Source organism: Cimex lectularius, unplaced genomic scaffold (assembly GCF_000648675.2).
Source record: "Cimex lectularius strain Harlan isolate CLEC.00 unplaced genomic scaffold, Clec_2.1 scaffold257, whole genome shotgun sequence".
Lineage (NCBI taxonomy): Eukaryota > Metazoa > Arthropoda > Insecta > Hemiptera > Cimicidae > Cimex > Cimex lectularius.
This window is the reverse complement of record NW_019392829.1, coordinates 436,138-457,465: the sequence shown is the minus strand read 5'-3', so window position 1 is coordinate 457,465 and position 21,328 is coordinate 436,138. Positions and strand designations below refer to the sequence as shown.

General features: G+C 35.1%; 2 protein-coding genes across 2 annotated transcripts; one reads left to right on the top strand and one right to left on the bottom strand.

Annotated features, from left to right (window-relative positions):
- Nucleotides 1-6,954: 6,954 nt before the first annotated feature.
- On the top strand, nt 6,955-11,420 carry LOC106669029 (MAGE-like protein 2). The gene is made up of 2 exons (XM_014398274.2): nt 6,955-7,273; nt 10,689-11,420. Exons 1-2 carry the CDS (start codon nt 7,247-7,249, stop codon nt 11,358-11,360), a joined length of 699 nt encoding a protein of 232 aa, XP_014253760.1. The 5' UTR covers nt 6,955-7,246; the 3' UTR covers nt 11,361-11,420.
- Nucleotides 11,421-12,625: 1,205 nt separating this feature from the next.
- On the bottom strand, nt 12,626-17,480 carry LOC106668985. Its single transcript, XM_014398212.1, has 2 exons — nt 17,445-17,480; nt 12,626-13,147 (listed from the first exon to the last, which is right to left on the bottom strand). The coding sequence occupies exons 1-2, from the start codon at nt 17,457-17,459 to the stop codon at nt 12,722-12,724; spliced, it is 441 nt and encodes a 146-aa protein (XP_014253698.1). The 5' UTR covers nt 17,460-17,480; the 3' UTR covers nt 12,626-12,721.
- Nucleotides 17,481-21,328: the final 3,848 nt, after the last annotated feature.

The following is a 21,328-nucleotide window of genomic DNA, read 5'->3' as shown; positions in this document are numbered from 1 at the left end:
AAGTTTTTTAAGGGGTTGTGGGAGTTGGTGCAGAAGACAGTACTTTACTCCACTGCGACCTAAACACGTCTATTGTGGACCACTGTAGCTTATAGCTCACCTGGAGAGATTCCACAATAGACCTGTTTAGGTATCAGTGGAGGAAAAGAACTGTCTTCTGCATCAACTGTCACAACCCTTTAAAACAAAATTTCCAAGGTGCGCTTTTCCTTATAACACGCTTTTCTTGGTGCCTAGAGAGAAATATGTTAAAAATTGCCATTTGACACAGTAAGTCAAATCGATCTAATGATTGTGCTAATTATTGGCCATCTTTCCGACTTTAAGAAACCGGTGCAGAAAGGATTTTGTGTATTTTATCTTACTGTCAGGATTATTTCTCTTCCGCATTTCTTTCATTGATAAATAATTTAAAGTTTCTACGAACAATCCTGACCTCTGGCGTGTTTGCACAAGTTTCGAGTGTGATTTTATCGAATTATATAAAACCTTTTCAAGCCTGACATCGTTGCTGTATCTTCCATGGGGTGTCAACAGACTCCTTAGATACCAGGAAATAAAACCAGATTTAAGAACCCACCACAAAATTTTAAAAAGAATTAAAATAAATGGGATGGTTACAGCGGCTGCAATGGTGTCCGAAAGACGAAAAGCTCAACTTTGACAGACCCTTCCAAGTAGGCGAGTCAATAAAGATCACCCTAGCAAAGCCCCTTGCACTAACCCTAACGATTTTTCAAGCTGAAGTCTATACAATAAAATTCTGTTAGTTGTTATAGGAGGTAATAAAGAAATACATGAAAGATGGACAGATATTCGTACTCTCAGACAGACAGGCAACCAACCATAAAGGCACTATGCGTATGCTTTTAACTCCAAACTTGCATGGGAGTGTCTAAACTTGCTAATGACTCTAGGAAAGCAAAACAAGATTTCTTTAAAGTGGGTTACCCGACATGAACGCATAGAAGGAAATGAGCCGGCCTGGTACTACTGGTATGTGGGGCAACCCCTCACCCATGGGACCACAACTAACTACTCCGAGTCTCCCATGGGACCATAACCACAACTAACTACTCCGAGTCTGTGCTTAAGTTGGAACTGGACAAAGAAAAACTCAACCAACACTAGGTATGAGGCAAGCTAAAAAATTGACAAATCTATCAAAACGGAAGGCGAAGGAACTCCTCTCTTCTAGCAGACAGGATGTAAGGAGAATTAGAGGCGACTGCCCTCTTAACAAATACCTTAAGGAAATGGACAAAACTGAGACGGAAACTTGTCAGGAGGAATCAGAGATATATGCACAAATCCTTTGAAATTTAAAGCGTTAGCCCGTTTACGGTACAGCCACTTCGATAAGACATTTATCATACAAAAGGAAACCCAAGAAGTTGTAAAAATTAGAGTTATCGCCAAGCTTTAGACGTACATAATCTCATCCCCAGGGCCTGTTTCCTTATAAATATCTTTTCTTTGTAATAGGATGTAAGATGACATAACTATTAATTATTAATTAGTATGTAATGTATATATGTCTATTTTATGAAAACAATAAAAAAATCCCTGGTGAAGCAGTAGAAATAAGTTATACACCATCTCTGGACAAAAAGTGAAAGTAAAACACTTTCAAAGTTCTCTTCCTTAAAGGCAGAGGGCGATTCAGAAAAATGTAATCTATACAGCGACTCATTTGTAAGAAGATAATACAGTGCAGATAATATTAATTGAACCTGTTTAATTAATTTTAACACTAACAAACAAGGCGAGAATAAATAAAACAAACACTTCTATGCGTAATTATGTTAATTTGTCTCAATAATGAAGTGCAAAACATGACTGCCTCGTGTAAACTAAAACAGAAAGAATAATTGCAAGCAATGTGGTAATTTTTAAAGTTTGAAAAGAATATTGAATATATTTCTTTCCTTTAATTAAAAAAAAAGACAATCAAAGGTGGAAAATTATTTATTAATCTATTTAAATTATTATGGATATAANGTCACACCAGACCGCATCTCACGATCTCCATATAATCAAGTTTTTTAAGGGGTTGTGGGAGTTGGTGCAGAAGACAGTACTTTACTCCACTGCGACCTAAACAGGTCTATTGTGGACCACTGTAGCTTATAGCTCACCTGGAGAGATTCCACAATAGACCTGTTTAGGTATCAGTGGAGGAAAAGAACTGTCTTCTGCATCAACTGTCACAACCCTTTAAAACAAAATTTCCAAGGTGCGCTATTCCTTATAACACGCTTTTCTTGGTGCGTCAAATCGATCTAATGATTGTGCTAGTTGTGAGGAAATTTTTGGCCATCTTTCCGACTTTAAGAAACCAGTGCAGAAAGGATTTTGTGTATTTTATCTTACTGTCAGGATTATTTCTCTTCCGCATTTCTTTCATTGATAAATAATTTAAAGTTTCTACGAACAATCCTGACCTCTGGCGTGTTTGCACAAGTTTCGAGTGTGATTTTATCGAATTATATAAAACCTTTTCAAGCCTGACATCGTTGCTGTATCTTCCATGGGGTGTCAACAGACTCCTTAGATACCAGGAAATAAAACCAGATTTAAGAACCCACCACAAAATTTTAAAAAGAATTAAAATAAATGGGATGGTTACAGCGGCTGCAATGGTGTCCGAAAGACGAAAAGCTCAACTTTGACAGACCCTTCCAAGTAGGCGAGTCAATAAAGATCACCCTAGCAAAGCCCCTTGCACTAACCCTAACGATTTTTCAAGCTGAAGTCTATACAATAAAATTCTGTTAGTTGTTATAGGAGGTAATAAAGAAATACATGAAAGATGGACAGATATTCGTACTCTCAGACAGACAGGCAACCAACCATAAAGGCACTATGCGTATGCTTTTAACTCCAAACTTGCCTGGGAGTGTCTAAACTTGCTAATGACTCTAGGAAAGCAAAACAAGATTTCTTTAAAGTGGGTTACCCGACATGAACGCATAGAAGGAAATGAGCCGGCCTGGTACTACTGGTATGTGGGGCAACCCCTCACCCATGGGACCACAACTAACTACTCCGAGTCTCCCATGGGACCATAACCACAACTAACTACTCCGAGTCTGTGCTTAAGTTGGAACTGGACAAAGAAAAACTCAACCAACACTAGGTATGAGGCAAGCTAAAAAATTGACAAATCTATCAAAACGGAAGGCGAAGGAACTCCTCTCTTCTAGCAGACAGGATGTAAGGAGAATTAGAGGCGACTGCCCTCTTAACTAATATCTTAAGGAAATGGACAAAACTGAGACGGAAACTTGTCAGGAGGAATCAGAGATATATGCACAAATCCTTTGAAATTTAAAGCGTTAGCCCGTTTACGGTACAGCCACTTCGATAAGACATTTATCATACAAAAGGAAACCCAAGAAGTTGTAAAAATTAGAGTTATCGCCAAGCTTTAGACGTACATAATCTCATCCCCAGGGCCTGTTTCCTTATAAATATCTTTTCTTTGTAATAGGATGTAAGATGACATAACTATTAATTATTAATTAGTATGTAATGTATATATGTCTATTTTATGAAAACAATAAAAAAATCCCTGGTGAAGCAGTAGAAATAAGTTATACACCATCTCTGGACAAAAAGTGAAAGTAAAACACTTTCAAAGTTCTCTTCCTTAAAGGCAGAGGGCGATTCAGAAAAATGTAATCTATACAGCGACTCATTTGTAAGAAGATAATACAGTGCAGATAATATTAATTGAACCTGTTTAATTAATTTTAACACTAACAAACAAGGCGAGAATAAATAAAACAAACACTTCTATGCGTAATTATGTTAATTTGTCTCAATAATGAAGTGCAAAACATGACTGCCTCGTGTAAACTAAAACAGAAAGAATAATTGCAAGCAATGTGGTAATTTTTAAAGTTTGAAAAGAATATTGAATATATTTCTTTCCTTTAATTAAAAAAAAAGACAATCAAAGGTGGAAAATTATTTATTAATCTATTTAAATTATTATGGATATAAATTTTAAATTTTATGTAAATCCTGATCCGCGAGAATTCGTCTTGGAAAGAAGTAGGCTCTAGATTAATAAAGTCAATTCACTAAAATCATGATTTTTTTCTTAAAAAGTAAAAAAAAACTGTTTCATCATTCGATGTTCTGATCTTTATGGAAGGGAAATAAGCAAATTTTCAGTCGAGTAAAGTAACTTTCTCCATTTTCAACCTAGTATTCACGTGTAACTTTAAATTTGTATATTTTATAAAATTTCTTTTTATGGTCTACGCGGTGATGAGCCTGTGAGTCGGTTCAACATCCATCATTTCATCTTTTTTAGGGCCCATCTGCTACTATCTTCCTTAGTTCTCGTACCTTTTCTGCGCAGTCGTTATGATAGAATTTTTCTCGTCATGAGAAAATATAAAAGTTAAAAATTTATCCCTCAGATGGTAAACGGGTGGATGTCACCGGGGTAGATAAAAAGATAAAATGGACCTGGGAGTATACATGGCAAGTATGGAGGGATGAAGATGGCCAAAACGTGTTTCAGTCTGAAAACATAGGAAACAAAAAGAAAAAAAGCAGACAATTTAAGAAATGTGATGACAAGCTCCTAAAGATTGCAAGAAAAATTGGACTCACTGGATGGCTTGATTCAAAATATGCAAATAAAGGAAAAGAATTAAAAAGATAATATTAAATAATTTTTTTAAAAATACAAAAAATATTTCTGCTTTATGTTTTTGGTTTTTTATATATTTTATATATTTATTATTTTACATAGTTTTATTTTTTCTCTTTGCAGTAAGGATTCCCCCCTTTTGCTTTGTGTCCGATATCTGATAATGGTTTTCCGGAAAGATTTTTGTTTTTTTAATAAGGCAATGATTTCATCTGAGAGTTATGCTTCTATTTCTGATGTTTAACTCTTCCACACTATGAAACTGTGATTAAAGTACAAATTCATACTATTAAGATAATAACCTAATCTAATGTAAGTTTTGCGGGTTCATGTACTTTTAAGACCCCCCCGCCTGGAGCTTCGGCGTTTTTCATCTTGACGACCTCCGTTCACGCCAGTAAATACATTCTCGAGTAAAAGTCACACAGTCACTATACTAGTTAACCTAATTGGTTCGACAGGTCTGAAGGTACTCGATTTTACACAGACCGTGCCCATGCGCGCTTAACCACTCACGCAAATAAATATATTTACACAATCAAGAAGTCACCAGGATTTTTGAAATTATATAAATACTCCTTATACACAGACACGGTCCAAAGTTCACGCTAATAAATACATTCGCTCAAAGTAAGGTTATTTTTTCAACCAAGCCTTTTCAAAAGTGGCATGTAAGTCCATCTGCTTTAAGTATCGATTCAGGTTCTCATTAGAGTGAATAATGTTTATAGTTGTTATGCTAGCATATTTCCTTGCCTCATAACTGGTATACGTTCTCAAATTTGTTGCGTTCTCTAGCATCCAAGGTTCCTTTCTTCTTTGATGTTAGTTTGTTGGTGTTAGTCTTTTAGTAATGTGTTTCTTGTTAAGCCAGCAAATGTGGGTTCCAAGGCTAGTTTTTTAATGTTTGCTCACTGTTCTCTAGGTAACCTTGGTAAACCTTTTTTCTTACTTATTTCTTTAACACCGTCCTGCAAACAATGTATTTCCCTGGCTTTTCAAAATTGTCTACTATCATTTACTGTCTCTTTGACTTCATTTTTCCGGCCTTGTTTTCCTATCATGAGTTAAATTCTCGATAAACTCCTGTTAAAACGTCTTTACCTAATCGTTGGAAGGTAAGTTCCGACAATCCACAATCTCTCATTTCATCCTACCTTAAGAAGAAGCAGTTTTGTCTAGGTGTGGTCTTTGACGTCACTCAAGCCTTCGATTAGTTTGGCAGCCGAACCTTCTGTACAAGATGAAGACATTTATGTAACCCTAATGACATCTTTTATGTAACCCTAAAATCGTACCTGTCTGGCAGTTAATTAGGGGTTAGACAGAGCATAGTGATATCCCCTGTATATATCCTATATAAGCTGACACCTCACAAGGGTGCATTCTTGGATCTTTCCTTCATATATAATCTGAAAAGTAAAATATCGTGAATACAATTTAAAATAGACTTTGAACAGTAGGGATTTTTAGTCCAATTTGTCTTTGGAAAACCTCGTAAAGTATGACGACTGTTAGCGGGTTGTTGGTTTCTAAAATCTCTGTGGACTTACGGTAATGAACTGTACGCATCAACCAAGCATTAAAGCATCTAACTCCCAACTCATCCAAAATTCTAGTCAAAAGTCTTAAGAAAAATATTTAACCTGCCATTCTATGTGTAGGATGCTTCTCCTCACCCTACACCGATTCTTTATTTTAACTTTTGTTGTACAAGACCAATAAAAAAAATTCCATTGCCCCTTTCGTCACAAACTAATGTCCTGGTCCTTCAGATTACTTCCTATACAGGCAACTAATAAAATTGGAGAGTGAAAAAAGTGCAATTTTTCTAAATTAGTCATTATTTCTTTGTCTTTTAGAAGGTTCAGTTTGAGGTTGAGTTTTCCTCTTATATTTATATCTAGTTTTGTTTTTGTTTTGTTCTTAGTGTCACTGTTTTAATTACTTTACCGATCTAAATAAAGCTTGGTAAAGTCTAATTGAACGCAGCTGTGGGCTACATCGAGCAAATTTCCAGAACAGAGACGTTATGTGTTTTCCACTCTGCCCATGGTTCAGTTGTAACTATATTTTATTAGCCGCGACTAAAGGTGTGAAATTGGAAAATATAGCCGTGATTTCCTCAAATTTTAAAATTCCAGACCAATCATCTCTTATATAATAGTTTCCATGATTAAATTGAATTGCATTATTCAAGTGTTGTTAATTATGAATTACAGCTGTCTTGAAGAAATGGTGACTGACAACATAAAATCTATCTGCTGTGCCGAATACGAATCTAAATCCCTGAGTGTCTTTAAATACAGATAAAAGCATAGATTATTTTATTGTTGATTAATTATCGTTATCTGACATAATGAACGATTAATTCGATGTCATAATGTGACTCAAAAAAGAACGATTTTTTTGTGAAAACCATCATCCAAAAAGACTCGCGACAACAGTTGAGACATCCAATTTATGTAATTCGTTTTCCCAAGTTTCCAGGCGTGAAAATCAAACGACAAAAGGCGAAAGTGTTCTTTAGACAGGATATAAGACCGAGGCCCACATGTAGGCGGTCGCAGAATAGCTATGACAGCGGTGATGAAGGCATATCTCGTAAGTAGACCTCGAACCATTTCGTGATGATTCGCGATTTGTATTTTCATCCGCATTTTAGTTAAAGGTTTTACTTTTTCTTTAAACATCAAAGAGCGCATTTTAGTTCTTCACTTTTAAAAGTAAACATACTATCTACTTTTATGTTAACATGATAAACAGTAGACACTTAAAAATAAAGCTGTTAACTATGTTTGATATAAATCGGATTTTTGACTTCATGAGTGTTACTTGAAAATTGGTAGTTCTTACACTCTTTTCAGTGTAGTTTTTACACTCTTATTCTTTATAAGTTGAATAGAAAGAATGGTTAAGACAAGTTGAATAAATATAAATTTTTACGTGTGGTGATTAGTGACCGTTAGTCGATGATTATTCGGAAATCGTGAGATGCGGTCTGGTGTGATATAGGTTTCAGAAAAACATTTTCTTTATCGTTCCAACGTTTCGATCTTTATTGAGATCATCTTCAGGGCCTGGGATTTACAAACATTGTTGAAAAGAGAAAAAAAAGAAATTCGTGATTGAATATAAAAAATATTTTTTGCATTGTTTAAATTCACTTTTTTCCACATCCTACATGTATTGTTAAATTGAAAGAATGTTTGTAAATCCCAGGCCCTTAAGATGATCTCAATAAAGATCGAAACGTTGGCACGATAAAGAAAATGTTTTTCTTAAACTTACATCACACCAGACTGCATCTCACTATTTCCGAATAACAATTTTTTACTATAAATTTCAAGATCTATACGGTTTTTTTTATATATGCTACTGAAGGTAAAATGCTTGACAATATTACTTGAATAGACGTAAATTTGTTCAATTTTAATAGTTTACTAAATTATATTTAAATCTCTACCAGTGTTGTAACTAATTTTCGTAATATGCGAATGTTTCGAACAATGGTATTTTTAAATGAACTAACATATATGCAGTTCGGTCATTTCCGATCATTTTTGTCTGCCTATCAGAAAGATCCAACACAAAAAGTGGAAAGAAGTCAAAACGCTTCTGACAGGACAAAACTACGCAAACCAAAATGACCGGAAATAACCAAAATACAGTTTCGCCAACTGTTCTTTCGCCCAAAGAAAAAATTTCACAACCTGAAATATTATGTTAAGGGTTCTAAAAACATTAATGTCATGGCCTTTTTATAGACAAAAAGAATAGGGTCCAGGACTGTGCTGTCAATTTATCGTATTTACACTCTTCTTATTTCACTTAGAAATCTAATATCTTTATCAACTGAAATGGTATTTTTTTTTTGCTTTTTTATTACTTGAAAATATCCTGCAATTACAAAGTTTGTGACATTTCTGGTTTGCGGGGTGATGAACCTGTAATTCGTTACTTACAAACTTACAATACTGGTTACGCCAAAACACATCTTTCAGACAGAATGATTAAGAAAACTCCAAATTGCAAATCCAATTTTTTTTAATAATATCAACCAAGAAAAGAAATTCTGGTTAAGTACAGTTTTGACTTACAGTATAATAACTTTTTTGTGTTATAACATAGTTAAAAACTAAAATACTAGCAGTTCGGTCTTTTTTGATCATTTTTGTCTGCCTATTACATAGATCCAACACAAAAAATGGAAAGAATCAAAACGCGTCTGACAGAATAAAACTACGCAAACCAAAATGATCGGAAATAACAAAACTAGTTTCTTCATCTCGCAAACCCCCCCCCCCAAAAAAAAGAAATTTCACAATCAAAAAAATTACGTTAAAAGTTCTAAAAAAATTAATTCCATTATGTTTTTACATACAGAAAGAATAGGGTGTGCTGTCAATTTATCGTATTTACACCCTTCTTATTTCACTTAGAAATCTAATATCTTTTTCAACTGAAATGGTATTATTTTTTTTTTGCTTTTTTATTACTTGAAAATATCCTGCAATTATAAACTTTGTGACATTTCTGGTTTGCGGGGCGATGAACCTGTAGTTCGGTACGTACAATACTGGTTTCACCAAAACACATCTGTCAGACGATGATTAAGAAAACTCCAAATTGCAAATACAATTTTGTTTTTTAATTAATAATATCAACCAAGACAGGAAATCCTGATTAAGTACAGTTTTGACTTACCGTATAATAACCGTTTTGTGTTATGACATAGTTAAAAACTAAAATACTAAGCGGTTCGGCCATTTTCGATCATTTTTGTCTGCCTATCAGATAAATCCAACACAAAAAGTGGAAAGAAGTCAAAACGCTTCTGACAGAACAAAACTATGCAAACCAAAATGATCGGAAATAACAAAACTACAGTTTCATCATCTCGCAGACCCCCCCCCAAATTCACAATCAAAAAGATTACGTTAAAAGTTCTAAAAAATTTAATTCCATTATCTTTTTACATACAGAAAGAATAGGGTCCAGGGCTGTGTTGTCAATTTATCGTATTTACACTTGACTTAGAAATCTAATAACTTTTTCAACTGAATGGTATTAATAATTTTTTGATTTTTTTATTGCTTGTATTTACTGCATTGCAATACAAATTTTGTGACATTTCTGGTTTGCGGGGCGATGAACCTGTCGTTTGGTACTTACAATACTTGAACAGCAAATCACATCTGTCAGACGATGATTAAGGGGAGGGTCAGAAACCTCCAAATTGCAAATTCAAATTTTGCTTTTCCTTAATAAAATCAACCAAGAGAAAAGATCCTGATTGAATAAAGTTCTACCTTACCATATGATAAAATTTTGTGTTATATCATGGTTAAAAAAATTAGTTTTTAAAACGACACAAGAAATCACTAAAAAATGTCACCAAATCACTAAAAACATTCACCAAATATCTTAACACTGGATTTTTCTTCCAAGACAACGAATCATTTCAGTCTGTTAGTCTGTCCGAACTAAACACGTATATACAATGGAAATAACCTGATTTGTTAATTTTGGTAAGTCTGTTTCGACTGTTTAGACCTAACAATGAAAATGAAGAAAAGAGAAAACGCGCCTGACAGACCCAAACAGCTAGAAAACGATGACCAAAATGTTTCAAAATAACCAAACTTCAGTAAAAAATATTACTAAAAATCCCTAATGGAAACTTCACAATTTAAACTATTTGTTAAAAATTCTAAAAACAATCTAAATTCGATGTTTTTGATATACAGAAAGAATAGATCCAGGCCTGGTATGCCAATTCTTGGTTAATCATATTTATCACACCTCTTATTTTACTTAGAAATTGATGTGATACATTTTTTCAATTGAGAGTATTTTGTAGTTTGGTCGAGAACACGCTGGTCTTATCTGTCAGAGAATCAAAACAGGATGGTTAGAAACCTCCAACCTGCGAACCCACATTTTGCCCTTAAATAATGGAACCAACCAAAGCATGTTGCCCAGCAAAACTAATTATTAAAATAAATGTAAATTGTAGGTATTACTATTGTGCGTCGCGACCTGTTTGGGGGAGGACGCTTTGAAGGCGAACGACCCGTCCAGGAGTCAAGGAAAAAGAGGTGTCGAAGTCGTGGATGATTATTCAGGACATGGAAACAATGGACATTCGGGAGCGGTGAGCTTCAGCCATGTGACCCATTCGTACCAAAACCATCCAGTACATCATCAGCAAGGTATTCAGCAGCGTCAACATTTGCAGCACGACCAGCCTGTCCAGGTCCACCAGTCGGTTCAGTACCACCAACCCGTGCAGCAATATCAACAGGTGCAGCACTATCAGCCCTTGCAACATTACCAACCCTTGAACACGTACGCGATAACCAAGGAGGTCCCTTACCCGGTCCCGGTCGAGAGGCCGGTACCCGTACCCGTTAAGGTCCCGGTCCCTGTACCCGTCGAAAGGCCGTTCCCGGTCCCTGTGATCAAACCTGTACCTTATTACGTTGAAAAGCACGTCCCGGTGCCCGTCAAGGTTCCCGTTAAAGTAGAACAACCAGACTACATTCTTACTAAGGTGCCACTCGTCTACCATGCGACATACCAGGACCAGCCCGCCTACAATACAGGTTACAATCAAGGTTTCTCGGATTATAACGGAGGAAAGAACCAACAATTTCAACACCAGCGTGGTTACAACGAGCAATATTAAGCCTTCGATCGCTTAAGATATAATTCTAATATGTAATATATGCTTTGTACTTTTTTAAGGCTCTAGAAAGTATATTTTCTTCTAGTCTCGTATTCTTATTTATTTTTATAATGATTCCCTTTCTTTTTTCTTTTCAAAATATGTATTTGATCAATTCTTATCACTTCTATGTGTTGTAATATATTCTTGTTATTGTCCACGATCAGAGGCACATGGTGCGGGAGTACCACAGTTCACTCCCGAGGCACAACATATTTACATTGTGGGCCCGGCCTCGTCAGTGAGGCACTAAGCGAGGTCGGAGCTACACACCTAGCCAGTGATTTTGGTTTTACCTTCTTTGCGTCAAGTCCGTTCAGCCTTAACCTCGCACTTACTTGATTTTTTCCTTTTCATTAAACTTGTAAATAAGTAGAGAATAAGCTTGTAAAAAATATAAACACCAAAGATTTCAACAAATTTTGCTACCTATTAATTCCCTTAAATACCTTAAAGTAAATAAAGCAGTTTGTATGAATTATTGACATTCTTATAGGCAGGAGCAAAATTTGTTCAAAATCAAAATTTTGTTTTGATTTTTCTAAACATATTTAATAAACGAATTGCTTCTTTTTACATTGGTACATTGACCATCAACCCATAATTATTTAAGTTTCCATAAATTATGAGAAACAACATGACCCTGCATAGCAACTATCCAACGATAACACTCAATGGTTCAAAAACCAAAGGCAAATTAATCCTTTCGCTGAATTATTCAATAGATAGTCTAAGATAATGTAGTCTAATTGATAATGTATGGTTATTTATTAATCTGAGAAAAGTTAATCCCTAAGGATGAAAGAAAAAAATATTACACAAGATATACACATGTTTCAAAGATGTTTTTAACAAATTAATGAAGGATTTAAAAATATCAAAAATTAAAAAGCAATTCCAGTAATTTTGCCAAAAAAATATACAAAATATTTTTAGTAGTGATAGTTATTTCCATTAATTAGTTTTGTCCAGATAATGGTCTGAGAACTGTCTGTAGATAAATAAATGTCTTTGGCTATATTTGGCTGTAAGTTTTACAAATTACGGTGGAAGCTTTTATATACCTTCTAACAAATTTAGATTATTAATGACATAAATGATATGCCTTTTTAGGCTTTTTAAGTTGAACGTCAAGGTTAGACATTAGTACATGAATATGAGGTGCTGACGTGTAATAAATAATTAGTAAGGACAGTTATTCAACAACAATTTTTTATTAATAATAACAATTAAACACTCATTTAAAGTTAAAGTTATCACAAACAAGCTCTGCCTTTCCTTGAGTGAACGGTGGCATTACTTCAACGGAGACTGGGCCAGTGTCATTGGAGATGTGGGTGAAACTGTTGATTGAAGCCATCTTGGTGCTGGAATGGCTGGTAGTGCTGGAAGGGTGACTTGCCGATATTCTGGATAACCGGGATCACGGGCTGGTACACCGGATATGACAAAGACCGATCGCCGGCGAACGGTACCTGAGGGGCCACCGGTACGGAAAACGCCCTCGGTACGTGCACTGGTACTGTTAATGGAGACTTGACGGTGAAAGGGGACTTTTTTTCAGCTGCGATAGGGAAAGAGACGGGGATGTCTTTTGCAAAGCTGGCACCTCCCCCGAACGTTCTGTACTGTGATCCTTCGGTCGGTTCGTAAAGCCTGTTGAAAACCTGTGCGAAGCTCGTAGCCCCACCTCCCCTTTCGGAGTATTCACCTGCTACCAACCCGATGCAAAAGCATATGAAAGCTACCTGAAACAAAAAAGGAAAAAAAATATGAGCACGTACATTCTATTTTATATCACAAATCAGCACCAGTTTTCTACATTATATCGTGCAAATATTCTTTTGTTTGTCTAATTATTTACAAAAAAAATGTCGTGCAAGCTCAAATAAGCTCTAAAATCATCCGTAAATGTAATTTTAAACAATTGAGCTATCTGAATATCAATGATACAATGCTGAACAAAAAGTGACTCAGCCCAGCTTAATCTCATTAATCGTACCTGACGTGTTTAACGTCAAATTCCATGACTTATCAACTTCGAAAAACAACATTGAATTGCCTTCAATTTCTAACGACTTTTGAAGAAAAAAAAAGAAAAGCTATTTTCTCTCACACACACACACTCTCTCTCTCCTTCACTTTCTTTCTTGCATGACACTCAGGAGTGTACAAAAGCTTTGAGAATAACAAAAGCGTCTTAAACTATTTCCTACAAAACTGGATGGATTTGTTGCCTGTTTGTGATTTCTATATGACCACAAAAAGATAGGTCACAATTTTCATCCATCCTGGTTCGTTGATTGAACGGGAGCAACCACATTGGGAGATTGGCCACACCCCGCTTTCGAAAATTTCTTCAAAGTCGAAAAAACTAAGAAGATATTTTTATATCTTCACAGACGGAAACAAAATTAAAGAATAAGTAAGAGCAACTGTCGGTCTTCTTCAATAAGTAGATGTTGCTCAAAACCGTTAGATATCAGCAGAGTCGTTTCTAGGCATTTGGAATTAACTCTGAGGAACCCAAATGATTTCTTTTCTTACTGCGTGCCCCCAGTATGCCGGTGTTCTACCATTGAAGAAATTCATTTGCGAAGGGGGTCGGGGAACCTGCCAAATTTAGGTTCGCTGAGATCCGATCTGGCCCCAGACCTTCCATTGGTGAATGCCGTGTCAATTTTCATTGCGGCCACCGGCCCTTAGGCGTCAGAAGAAGTCCAGAGGCGATGGCGGGACTCGAACCCACGACCGCGGGATCTTCTAGCCGAGAGTCTGACGCCTTAACCACTCGGCTGCCGCGGTCGCTCATAGACAGATAGCAGGCAAAAGTACCTATTGAAAAATTCACTTATTCTCGCTGTACGAATTTTACAATTCCTGATATCAAAGAAATGTTATGCAGAAACAAACGTTAAAAGTTAGGTACAGCTTAGAACGTAATAAAAAGTAAGACAGAGTGGAGAAATTGCTTTGAAGGTCTAGATCTAGGACTAGATATTCTTTCCAACAGTCGCTTTGAAAAATCAGGGTGGTTCTTCTTACTGTCCGTCAATGCCAAATTTGTGAGACAAAATTATTGCGAGCGTGGTGTGCCAGGGAAAACCGTGGCCAATTGGACCCTCATTCAAAGGTACATAGGTGAATTAAGGTCAAATTTTTGAAGAATTTAAGCGGCGATACTGTGCACAAGTAGCGAAAGGTTCTATGATACAAGTCGAGCAAAAATGATATGTACAGATGAATTAATCATATACAGATTTTTTTGAAAACTAGAAATTTAATATATTAAACGAACCAAATCATGTTCGTTGTACATTGTTTAAGCTATGAAGATAAGTAATATGTTAATTAATAATAATTATGTAATTATATTGTTATTATAATGAATAATTCTTACGTAAATTAAAAAACATTAAAACATCTCTATGGATAGTAAAGAATAAAAAAATGGGATTAAAATGTTTTTTGTTTTAATTAATAGGATACTTTTTAGCCAAATTTAACTTTGAACGATAGAAGTTAACAATTTCATTAAGTTCAGCGTTCTCTGTTTCGATTTTTTGAGGAATCAGGGCTGTTTTATTGTATAAGGTACTGACAGATCTCTAGTTTTGTGTATAAAGAGAGTGACTGTATTTATTAACGTGTATGTAGATGTGAAGGGCCTATAGTGAAATATTGTGTATCCCATTTTTCCTCAATTCGAATAGTTATATGTGTTAATAGTGATGAAGGAATCTCAAGTAAAAGCCAAAATAATGACCAGAAGTGGTTGATAAGTAATAAGTTCTTAATCTCATTTAGAAATTTAAATGTAAATTGTAAGACAGTGACTGTCCACTTATTTTCCGTCGTCACACAAATTATTTTTCAATTTGAACTAAATTATAAATTTAATTTTTTAACATGGATGATTATTTTGATTTAAACGTTAGTCGGTGCAATTTTCTCTTATGATCATCTTGTAGATTATAAATAATTTGTATTGAATGAATAAATATCCGACTCTTTCTCACAATACATTTTTTATTGAATGTTAATAGAATGTAGAAACAGAAAGAATGAAATTTAAACAATCTTCAACCCAAGCTTATTTTATATAGAAAAAATAAACTGTAAACAATAACAATTATAAAATGAAATACGAGTAATATGAAAATATATCTTTTTGTAATTTGGTCGTAAGAGATCATTTTCGGTCTATCTATCCTCGGCTGGATAATAAAATAAATAATACGTGTTTAATTTTTTTTTTAGTCTAGTTTCAAATTTTTACCTTTTTTTGAGAAAAATTATACAGTATACCTCAGGTCCAGTTCAACTTCAAAATTTCAAGTACGACCCTATACATCCTGACAAATCATTTTAAAGGATTTTTTATGCTGACGATGCAAACAATGGTGCAGTCGTATTTTAAATTGGTTAAAGATGACAATGTTATGGCAAAAAGTTTGACTAAAAAACAGTGGTTCGGTTTGCCTCCTGCCTTGCGTAAAGATTCACCGGTGCTCAGAGTGATAGAGTCAGGGGAAATGAATTAACATACATTTTCCTTTGCCGCAGTTCTTCAACTGAGTTTGCTGGGTTATGATTGGCGTCGAAACTGTTTTTTAAATAGCGATCGGGTAACCGAGGAGGACAACTTATCGGGCCATATCCACCTATCCCGAAATTGACGATTCAAATAACGCCTCTCCTGCAAAGAATTGTATGCGGGGCATCTCTCAAGCTGGAGAATCATTTTTTATCGTTGTTCCACAGGAACATCACCTAATCGTATTGGTAAAACCTCCCTCAAAAAATTGAGTAACTGAGAACCATTTAAATTATTTTCGTAGAAATAAGGCCAAATTAATTTATTTCCGAGAAGTCTACACCAAACGTTGATACAGTAGAAATGGTGAATGATGGTGGGAATGCGGTGTTCAATACGTTAAAAAAAAAAGAAACGTTGATACTATGAACCACCTGATGATGACAAGAGTACAAAATTCTCGGATTTTCCTCTTCCCACGTTCAAAAATTCCGACGTTTTAGTATGCCATTAGAGGTGAACTTGGATTCATAAGTCCATAGGATATATCGAAGAACGTTTTCTTCAGCCTACCAAATCGACATTTTTGCAAGAAAAGTTAGACCCCAGTCATAAACAAAGTCCTGAAGACCCTGGACAAGATGAGAGCGATACGGCTAAAATTTGTAACTTCCGACTACTAATTTTATTTTATTTTTTTTTAATCTAAAATTATTCCAACATTTCGGAGAGAGGAATTTGGATTTCCGCGAACATAAAGTAAAATATTCAGCTCCCCGACGAAATTACGCTGGCGGTTTCTTTTTGCCATAACTTTGTCATTTTATGATTAATTTAAAATCCGATTGCACCATTGTTTTCACTGTAAAAATGTCCTTTAAAGCAATGTATCAGGATGTATAGGATTGTATTTTAAATTTTGAAATTGAACTCTCCAAAAAAAGGTAAAAATTTGAAACTAGACTAAAAACTTTTTATAGCATCATTGCTTCAAGAGAAATTCAGCCTTGCTATCTAAAAAGGACACCCGGTATGTCATTGGTTATGTATAAAAATGTTGTTTTTGACAAAAATATTACTTAGATTTGTAAAACACTGAAAAAGCAAAACATTCAACTTTGCCTATGGCTGAGATGAGGTTGAAGAAAATAATAATTGATAATTTGAGAAAACTCCCGGAAACGAATGTTACAATTTGTGGTGTATCTTTGGATTAAAAACTATTTGAACTAAATGTCTATCGGTATTTAATTAAGAAATATATATTTTTTTACGCTAAGTTTTATTAAATATATTACGTATATATAAATATTAATAGGTAAGTGATTTTTATGCATACTGTATGCGCTATATACTTGGAAATCTATTGAAAATTAATACTTCTTAAATTAAATGTTTGGAAATCTAATTTGATATGCAAGGGAAAGTGAATAGATGGAAGATTGATTCTTTGACACCTAGGCTATCCGACATAAACAAAGTACTGTCAAAACGTCTCGTCTACTTACAATGCGTCCGTCCATGTTACGAGAAGACTGTCGACTGAGGCCGAGAAAGCTATAGCTCCAGCTATATATTGTGGTATAGAAAGTGACCAACTACACAAAGGTGTTTAATGAACCCTCGGTACAGGCGGCGTGGTCCAATCCGTCACACCTCCCAGGCGTCGCTAACTTTCAGGAAGCCGCTGTCAAAGGGTTTTTTTCGCCTTTTCCGGGAGAGTGTTATTTTAATAGAGAAATATGCGCTGTTTTTTATATAAATATTTTTTCATGACTCACCTACATAATCGAAAGGCGTAACATTGCGCCGATTTGACGGTAACGCCGTCTTTTATTTTTTCCTATCGTTTTGCAATTGACGAAGTTGTCCAACCGTTTTATGACCAAAAAAAGAACTCTACACCCAAGAAATTTTGGGTACCGTAGGTTTGGTGTAATTTTTTTATTATCATCATCTCTTTATACTATGGGTCGATCATTCATTCGTCAAAATGTACTGTTTTACTATTCCTACGCCTGAACAGCGTGCATTCATTATTTTCATATCATACTCCCCCTGCCTTTCCCATTCATAAGAGTTACGAAGTATCTGGACATTATTAACCGGTGATACCAATAAAAAATTACAAAATTATAAAATAAATACAAGTGTAAAGTTATGTCGTATTCTCGTAGTTCTTCTGTTGCTAACTTTTATAATCCATTGGAGTGTGGTAAAATGAAAGATATTGGAGTATTTTTTTAATTCTCACCAGCTCAGGCCTTGCACCAACAGAGGCCATGCTACGCTGTCTCTTCCTCCTCCAAGCAATATCCAGTGTCCAATCAGCAGCTATTATGCTAGCCTTAAAACGACATAGATTTAGCAGTTCTGCTGTTAGTTTTTGTTCGTGTTGAGTTTGTTTTTTAAATTGCTATTTTTGAGGATTTGAGCAGACCAAAATGATAGGAAAAGACCAAACTGGAGGTTCAACCGCAGACCTCTAGAAGCAAAGTCCTTATGTAGTATTGGATGGATCAATAAAACCGAAAACAAAATTATTTTGGTTAGATGTTTCGATCTCTATAGGATCCTGAGATCCATAGACACTTTAAACTAATACATCACAATTGATAACGTCAATAAGTGAAATGCAACGGTCCCATTAAAATTCAGTAATTCACAGGTTACAAGAAATATTTTATTTTACGAGGGTTCGCAACAGCAGAGGTTATATCAACCCACGGGGTGCCGGTGTTTTTGAAAAAAAGCCCATTTGTAAGTATGTTGGGTTCAATGCAGGGCCGCTGGATTTGAACCCGGGATCTTTACCTTAAGTGGTTAGCGCCGTGTCAACGCTTAAACAGTTCCGGTCACCGACGCCCCCTTTAGAAACTATTAGAATACAACTTTAAAAAAATTCAACTCTTACACACACACATGTACGCTGTGCATAAATTATGATTTGTTTAATCGAAACCATAAGCACGCTTATGTGTCATGTAGGCATTCAGGCTACAATGGATGTAATGAGAACAAGTTCATATAGTTTAGTCATCCCCGATAATTTTCATCTGCCAGTCGTTTGTCTCTCGTCATCTTCAGAGGAGGGTTTGTCTGATTATTTTTGTTTAGACTAGCGTTTAGAATAATAATACCATGTTCTAACAAAAAAATAAAGGGATAAACTACAAAGTCACTAAAGAATACGAGAAGCAAAAATGACAGACCAAAACAGGTGACTATAGGCGGAAGACAATTATCAGGAACGAATGAGCAAACTAATTAAATTTTAGTTATGTCTGTGTTGTAAAATTAGGAATAAGCATATTCAACAATTAAATTGAGAATAATCAATTTTTTCGATACAGTCCAGCTTTTCCAATATCATTGGGACCAAGCCTTGTTCAAATGGGCGAAAATGCAGATTGCAAATGATTGAAAATGAGCTGAATAACTTTAATAATGCAATAATGCAAAAGTAAGCAAGAAAGCTGGAAATGACAAGCGTGATAACATACTTTTAGTTTCGAATCATTTTGGTTGACCTATCCATGCAGTTGCCTTCAGTTGCGCCGTCTTCAGAGAAGAATCGAACGGTTCACCACTTATCATTAATTTGTTGAATAGCCTGAATCTAAGAGTAATGAATCTTTATAACAAACTTGTGATAATTCAGGGGATTCTTGCCGATTATTGTTATGTACTTTAATATTTTCTTTAATCGTTTTTCCCTTTCTTTTGGTTTCTGTATTTTCTCTTTTTTCATTTCATACATTTTCAATTTGCAAATACTTTCAGTATGTAGCAAACAACTATAAATAGGTTAAATTATTATTTTTTTGTTTATAATATGTTCTTGGTACAATGTAACTCGGTTAATCTATTATCTATCTATTATCCGTGAGTATAATTAAATAAATTTTAAACTAATTTTAATTTTTTTTTTAGTTAGTGTCCGAGTGGATTGAGGTCACGATAGCTCAAGTGGTAGAGCAGCGGCATATCTAGCCGAAGATCGTGGGTGTCATTGACTTTTTTATCTCCACTAAAAACCTTAATTAATTGTAATACATTAATCGGTCAAGCGGACCACGAAATTAGTGAATTTACTAATTTTAAACCTGATTAAGTATATTTGTTTCTGGAATGTGAAATCGTGGTGAAAGAACTGAACAAAAGAACTAAAAAAGAAACTTTTAGAAAAGTATTCTTTGTTGTTTTCACGGGCAAGATTGTTATACACCAACTCAATTTCACAATTTATTTTGGTTTTTATTATCACTATTATTAACTATTAGATGAAGCCAATGCCAAAAGATTAGGTCAAATAAAAAAAAACTATTTCAAAAATTAAAAATATTCAAGTGTAAAGAAATATACGGTCCCTAACCATATCATCTAAATTACAACGGATTATTGAACAAAATAGCAAATATTTACAATCAAGACAGCCGTACAATCAAATACTTGAATTGAACGGTTTTATATGTATTCCAGCTTTTGTGCAATTTACAATAAATAATTATAATAAAATGCCAACATGCCAGATCTAGGTAAGACCTAGGTTTTATCCATCCAGACATCGAAATTGGGCTCCAGGGGCTATCAATATCTAGGTCATTTTAGCCTCCAACTAATCAGTCTCTCATTCACTCTTAAATAGATGCCTTTGGGTGGTTAAGTACTTGATATTCCTCCATCACCCTTTACACAGATTATATAACTAACCTAATTGAGGGTCGTTAGCGTACTCAATACACCGCCATAGACCCTTTCACACTATACATTCACGCTAATAAATTCGCTCTCAACATAAACTGGAGAACAGAAAAATATCAATACTATATGTAATAAAGCAATCCTGTTTCCTTCAAAAATCGGAACAGGGCCCCCAGTTGGTCAAGCACGATTCTCAAATCGGATGGCATTCCTATCCGCTCTCTATATGAATTCGAGGAATTGCACCCTTCAACTAGGTGGGACACATGGAGCAACCTTTCTCAACATGCCGGACACGGCTTTACCCCAAAAGTGAGTGTCCGTGTGTCAGCCTCCCTTGGCATATTCTTAATCGGGAAGAGTCAGACCCTCCAGGGGTCACATATCGACAGTTATAGCTCCTCTGCCGACCAAACCAATCGACGCTGCCACTTTTTTTTTTAAATACAGTTTTAGCGACAGACGGCTGGATCGCGATGGTTAAGTCCAGAGGTTGGGACGTCCCGGCATTTTCGTTACTCACACACGTCTCCGATACCCAGAAACAACCACCGTGGGATTATTCTAGGGGTATCACAAACACCTAATTTTTTAAGTCAGAAATTTAAAATCACACAAATTACATCAGTTTTTTTAAAAACGTTTATTTTAATATAAAAAAATGTATTGCTCACAAACAAAAAAGGTT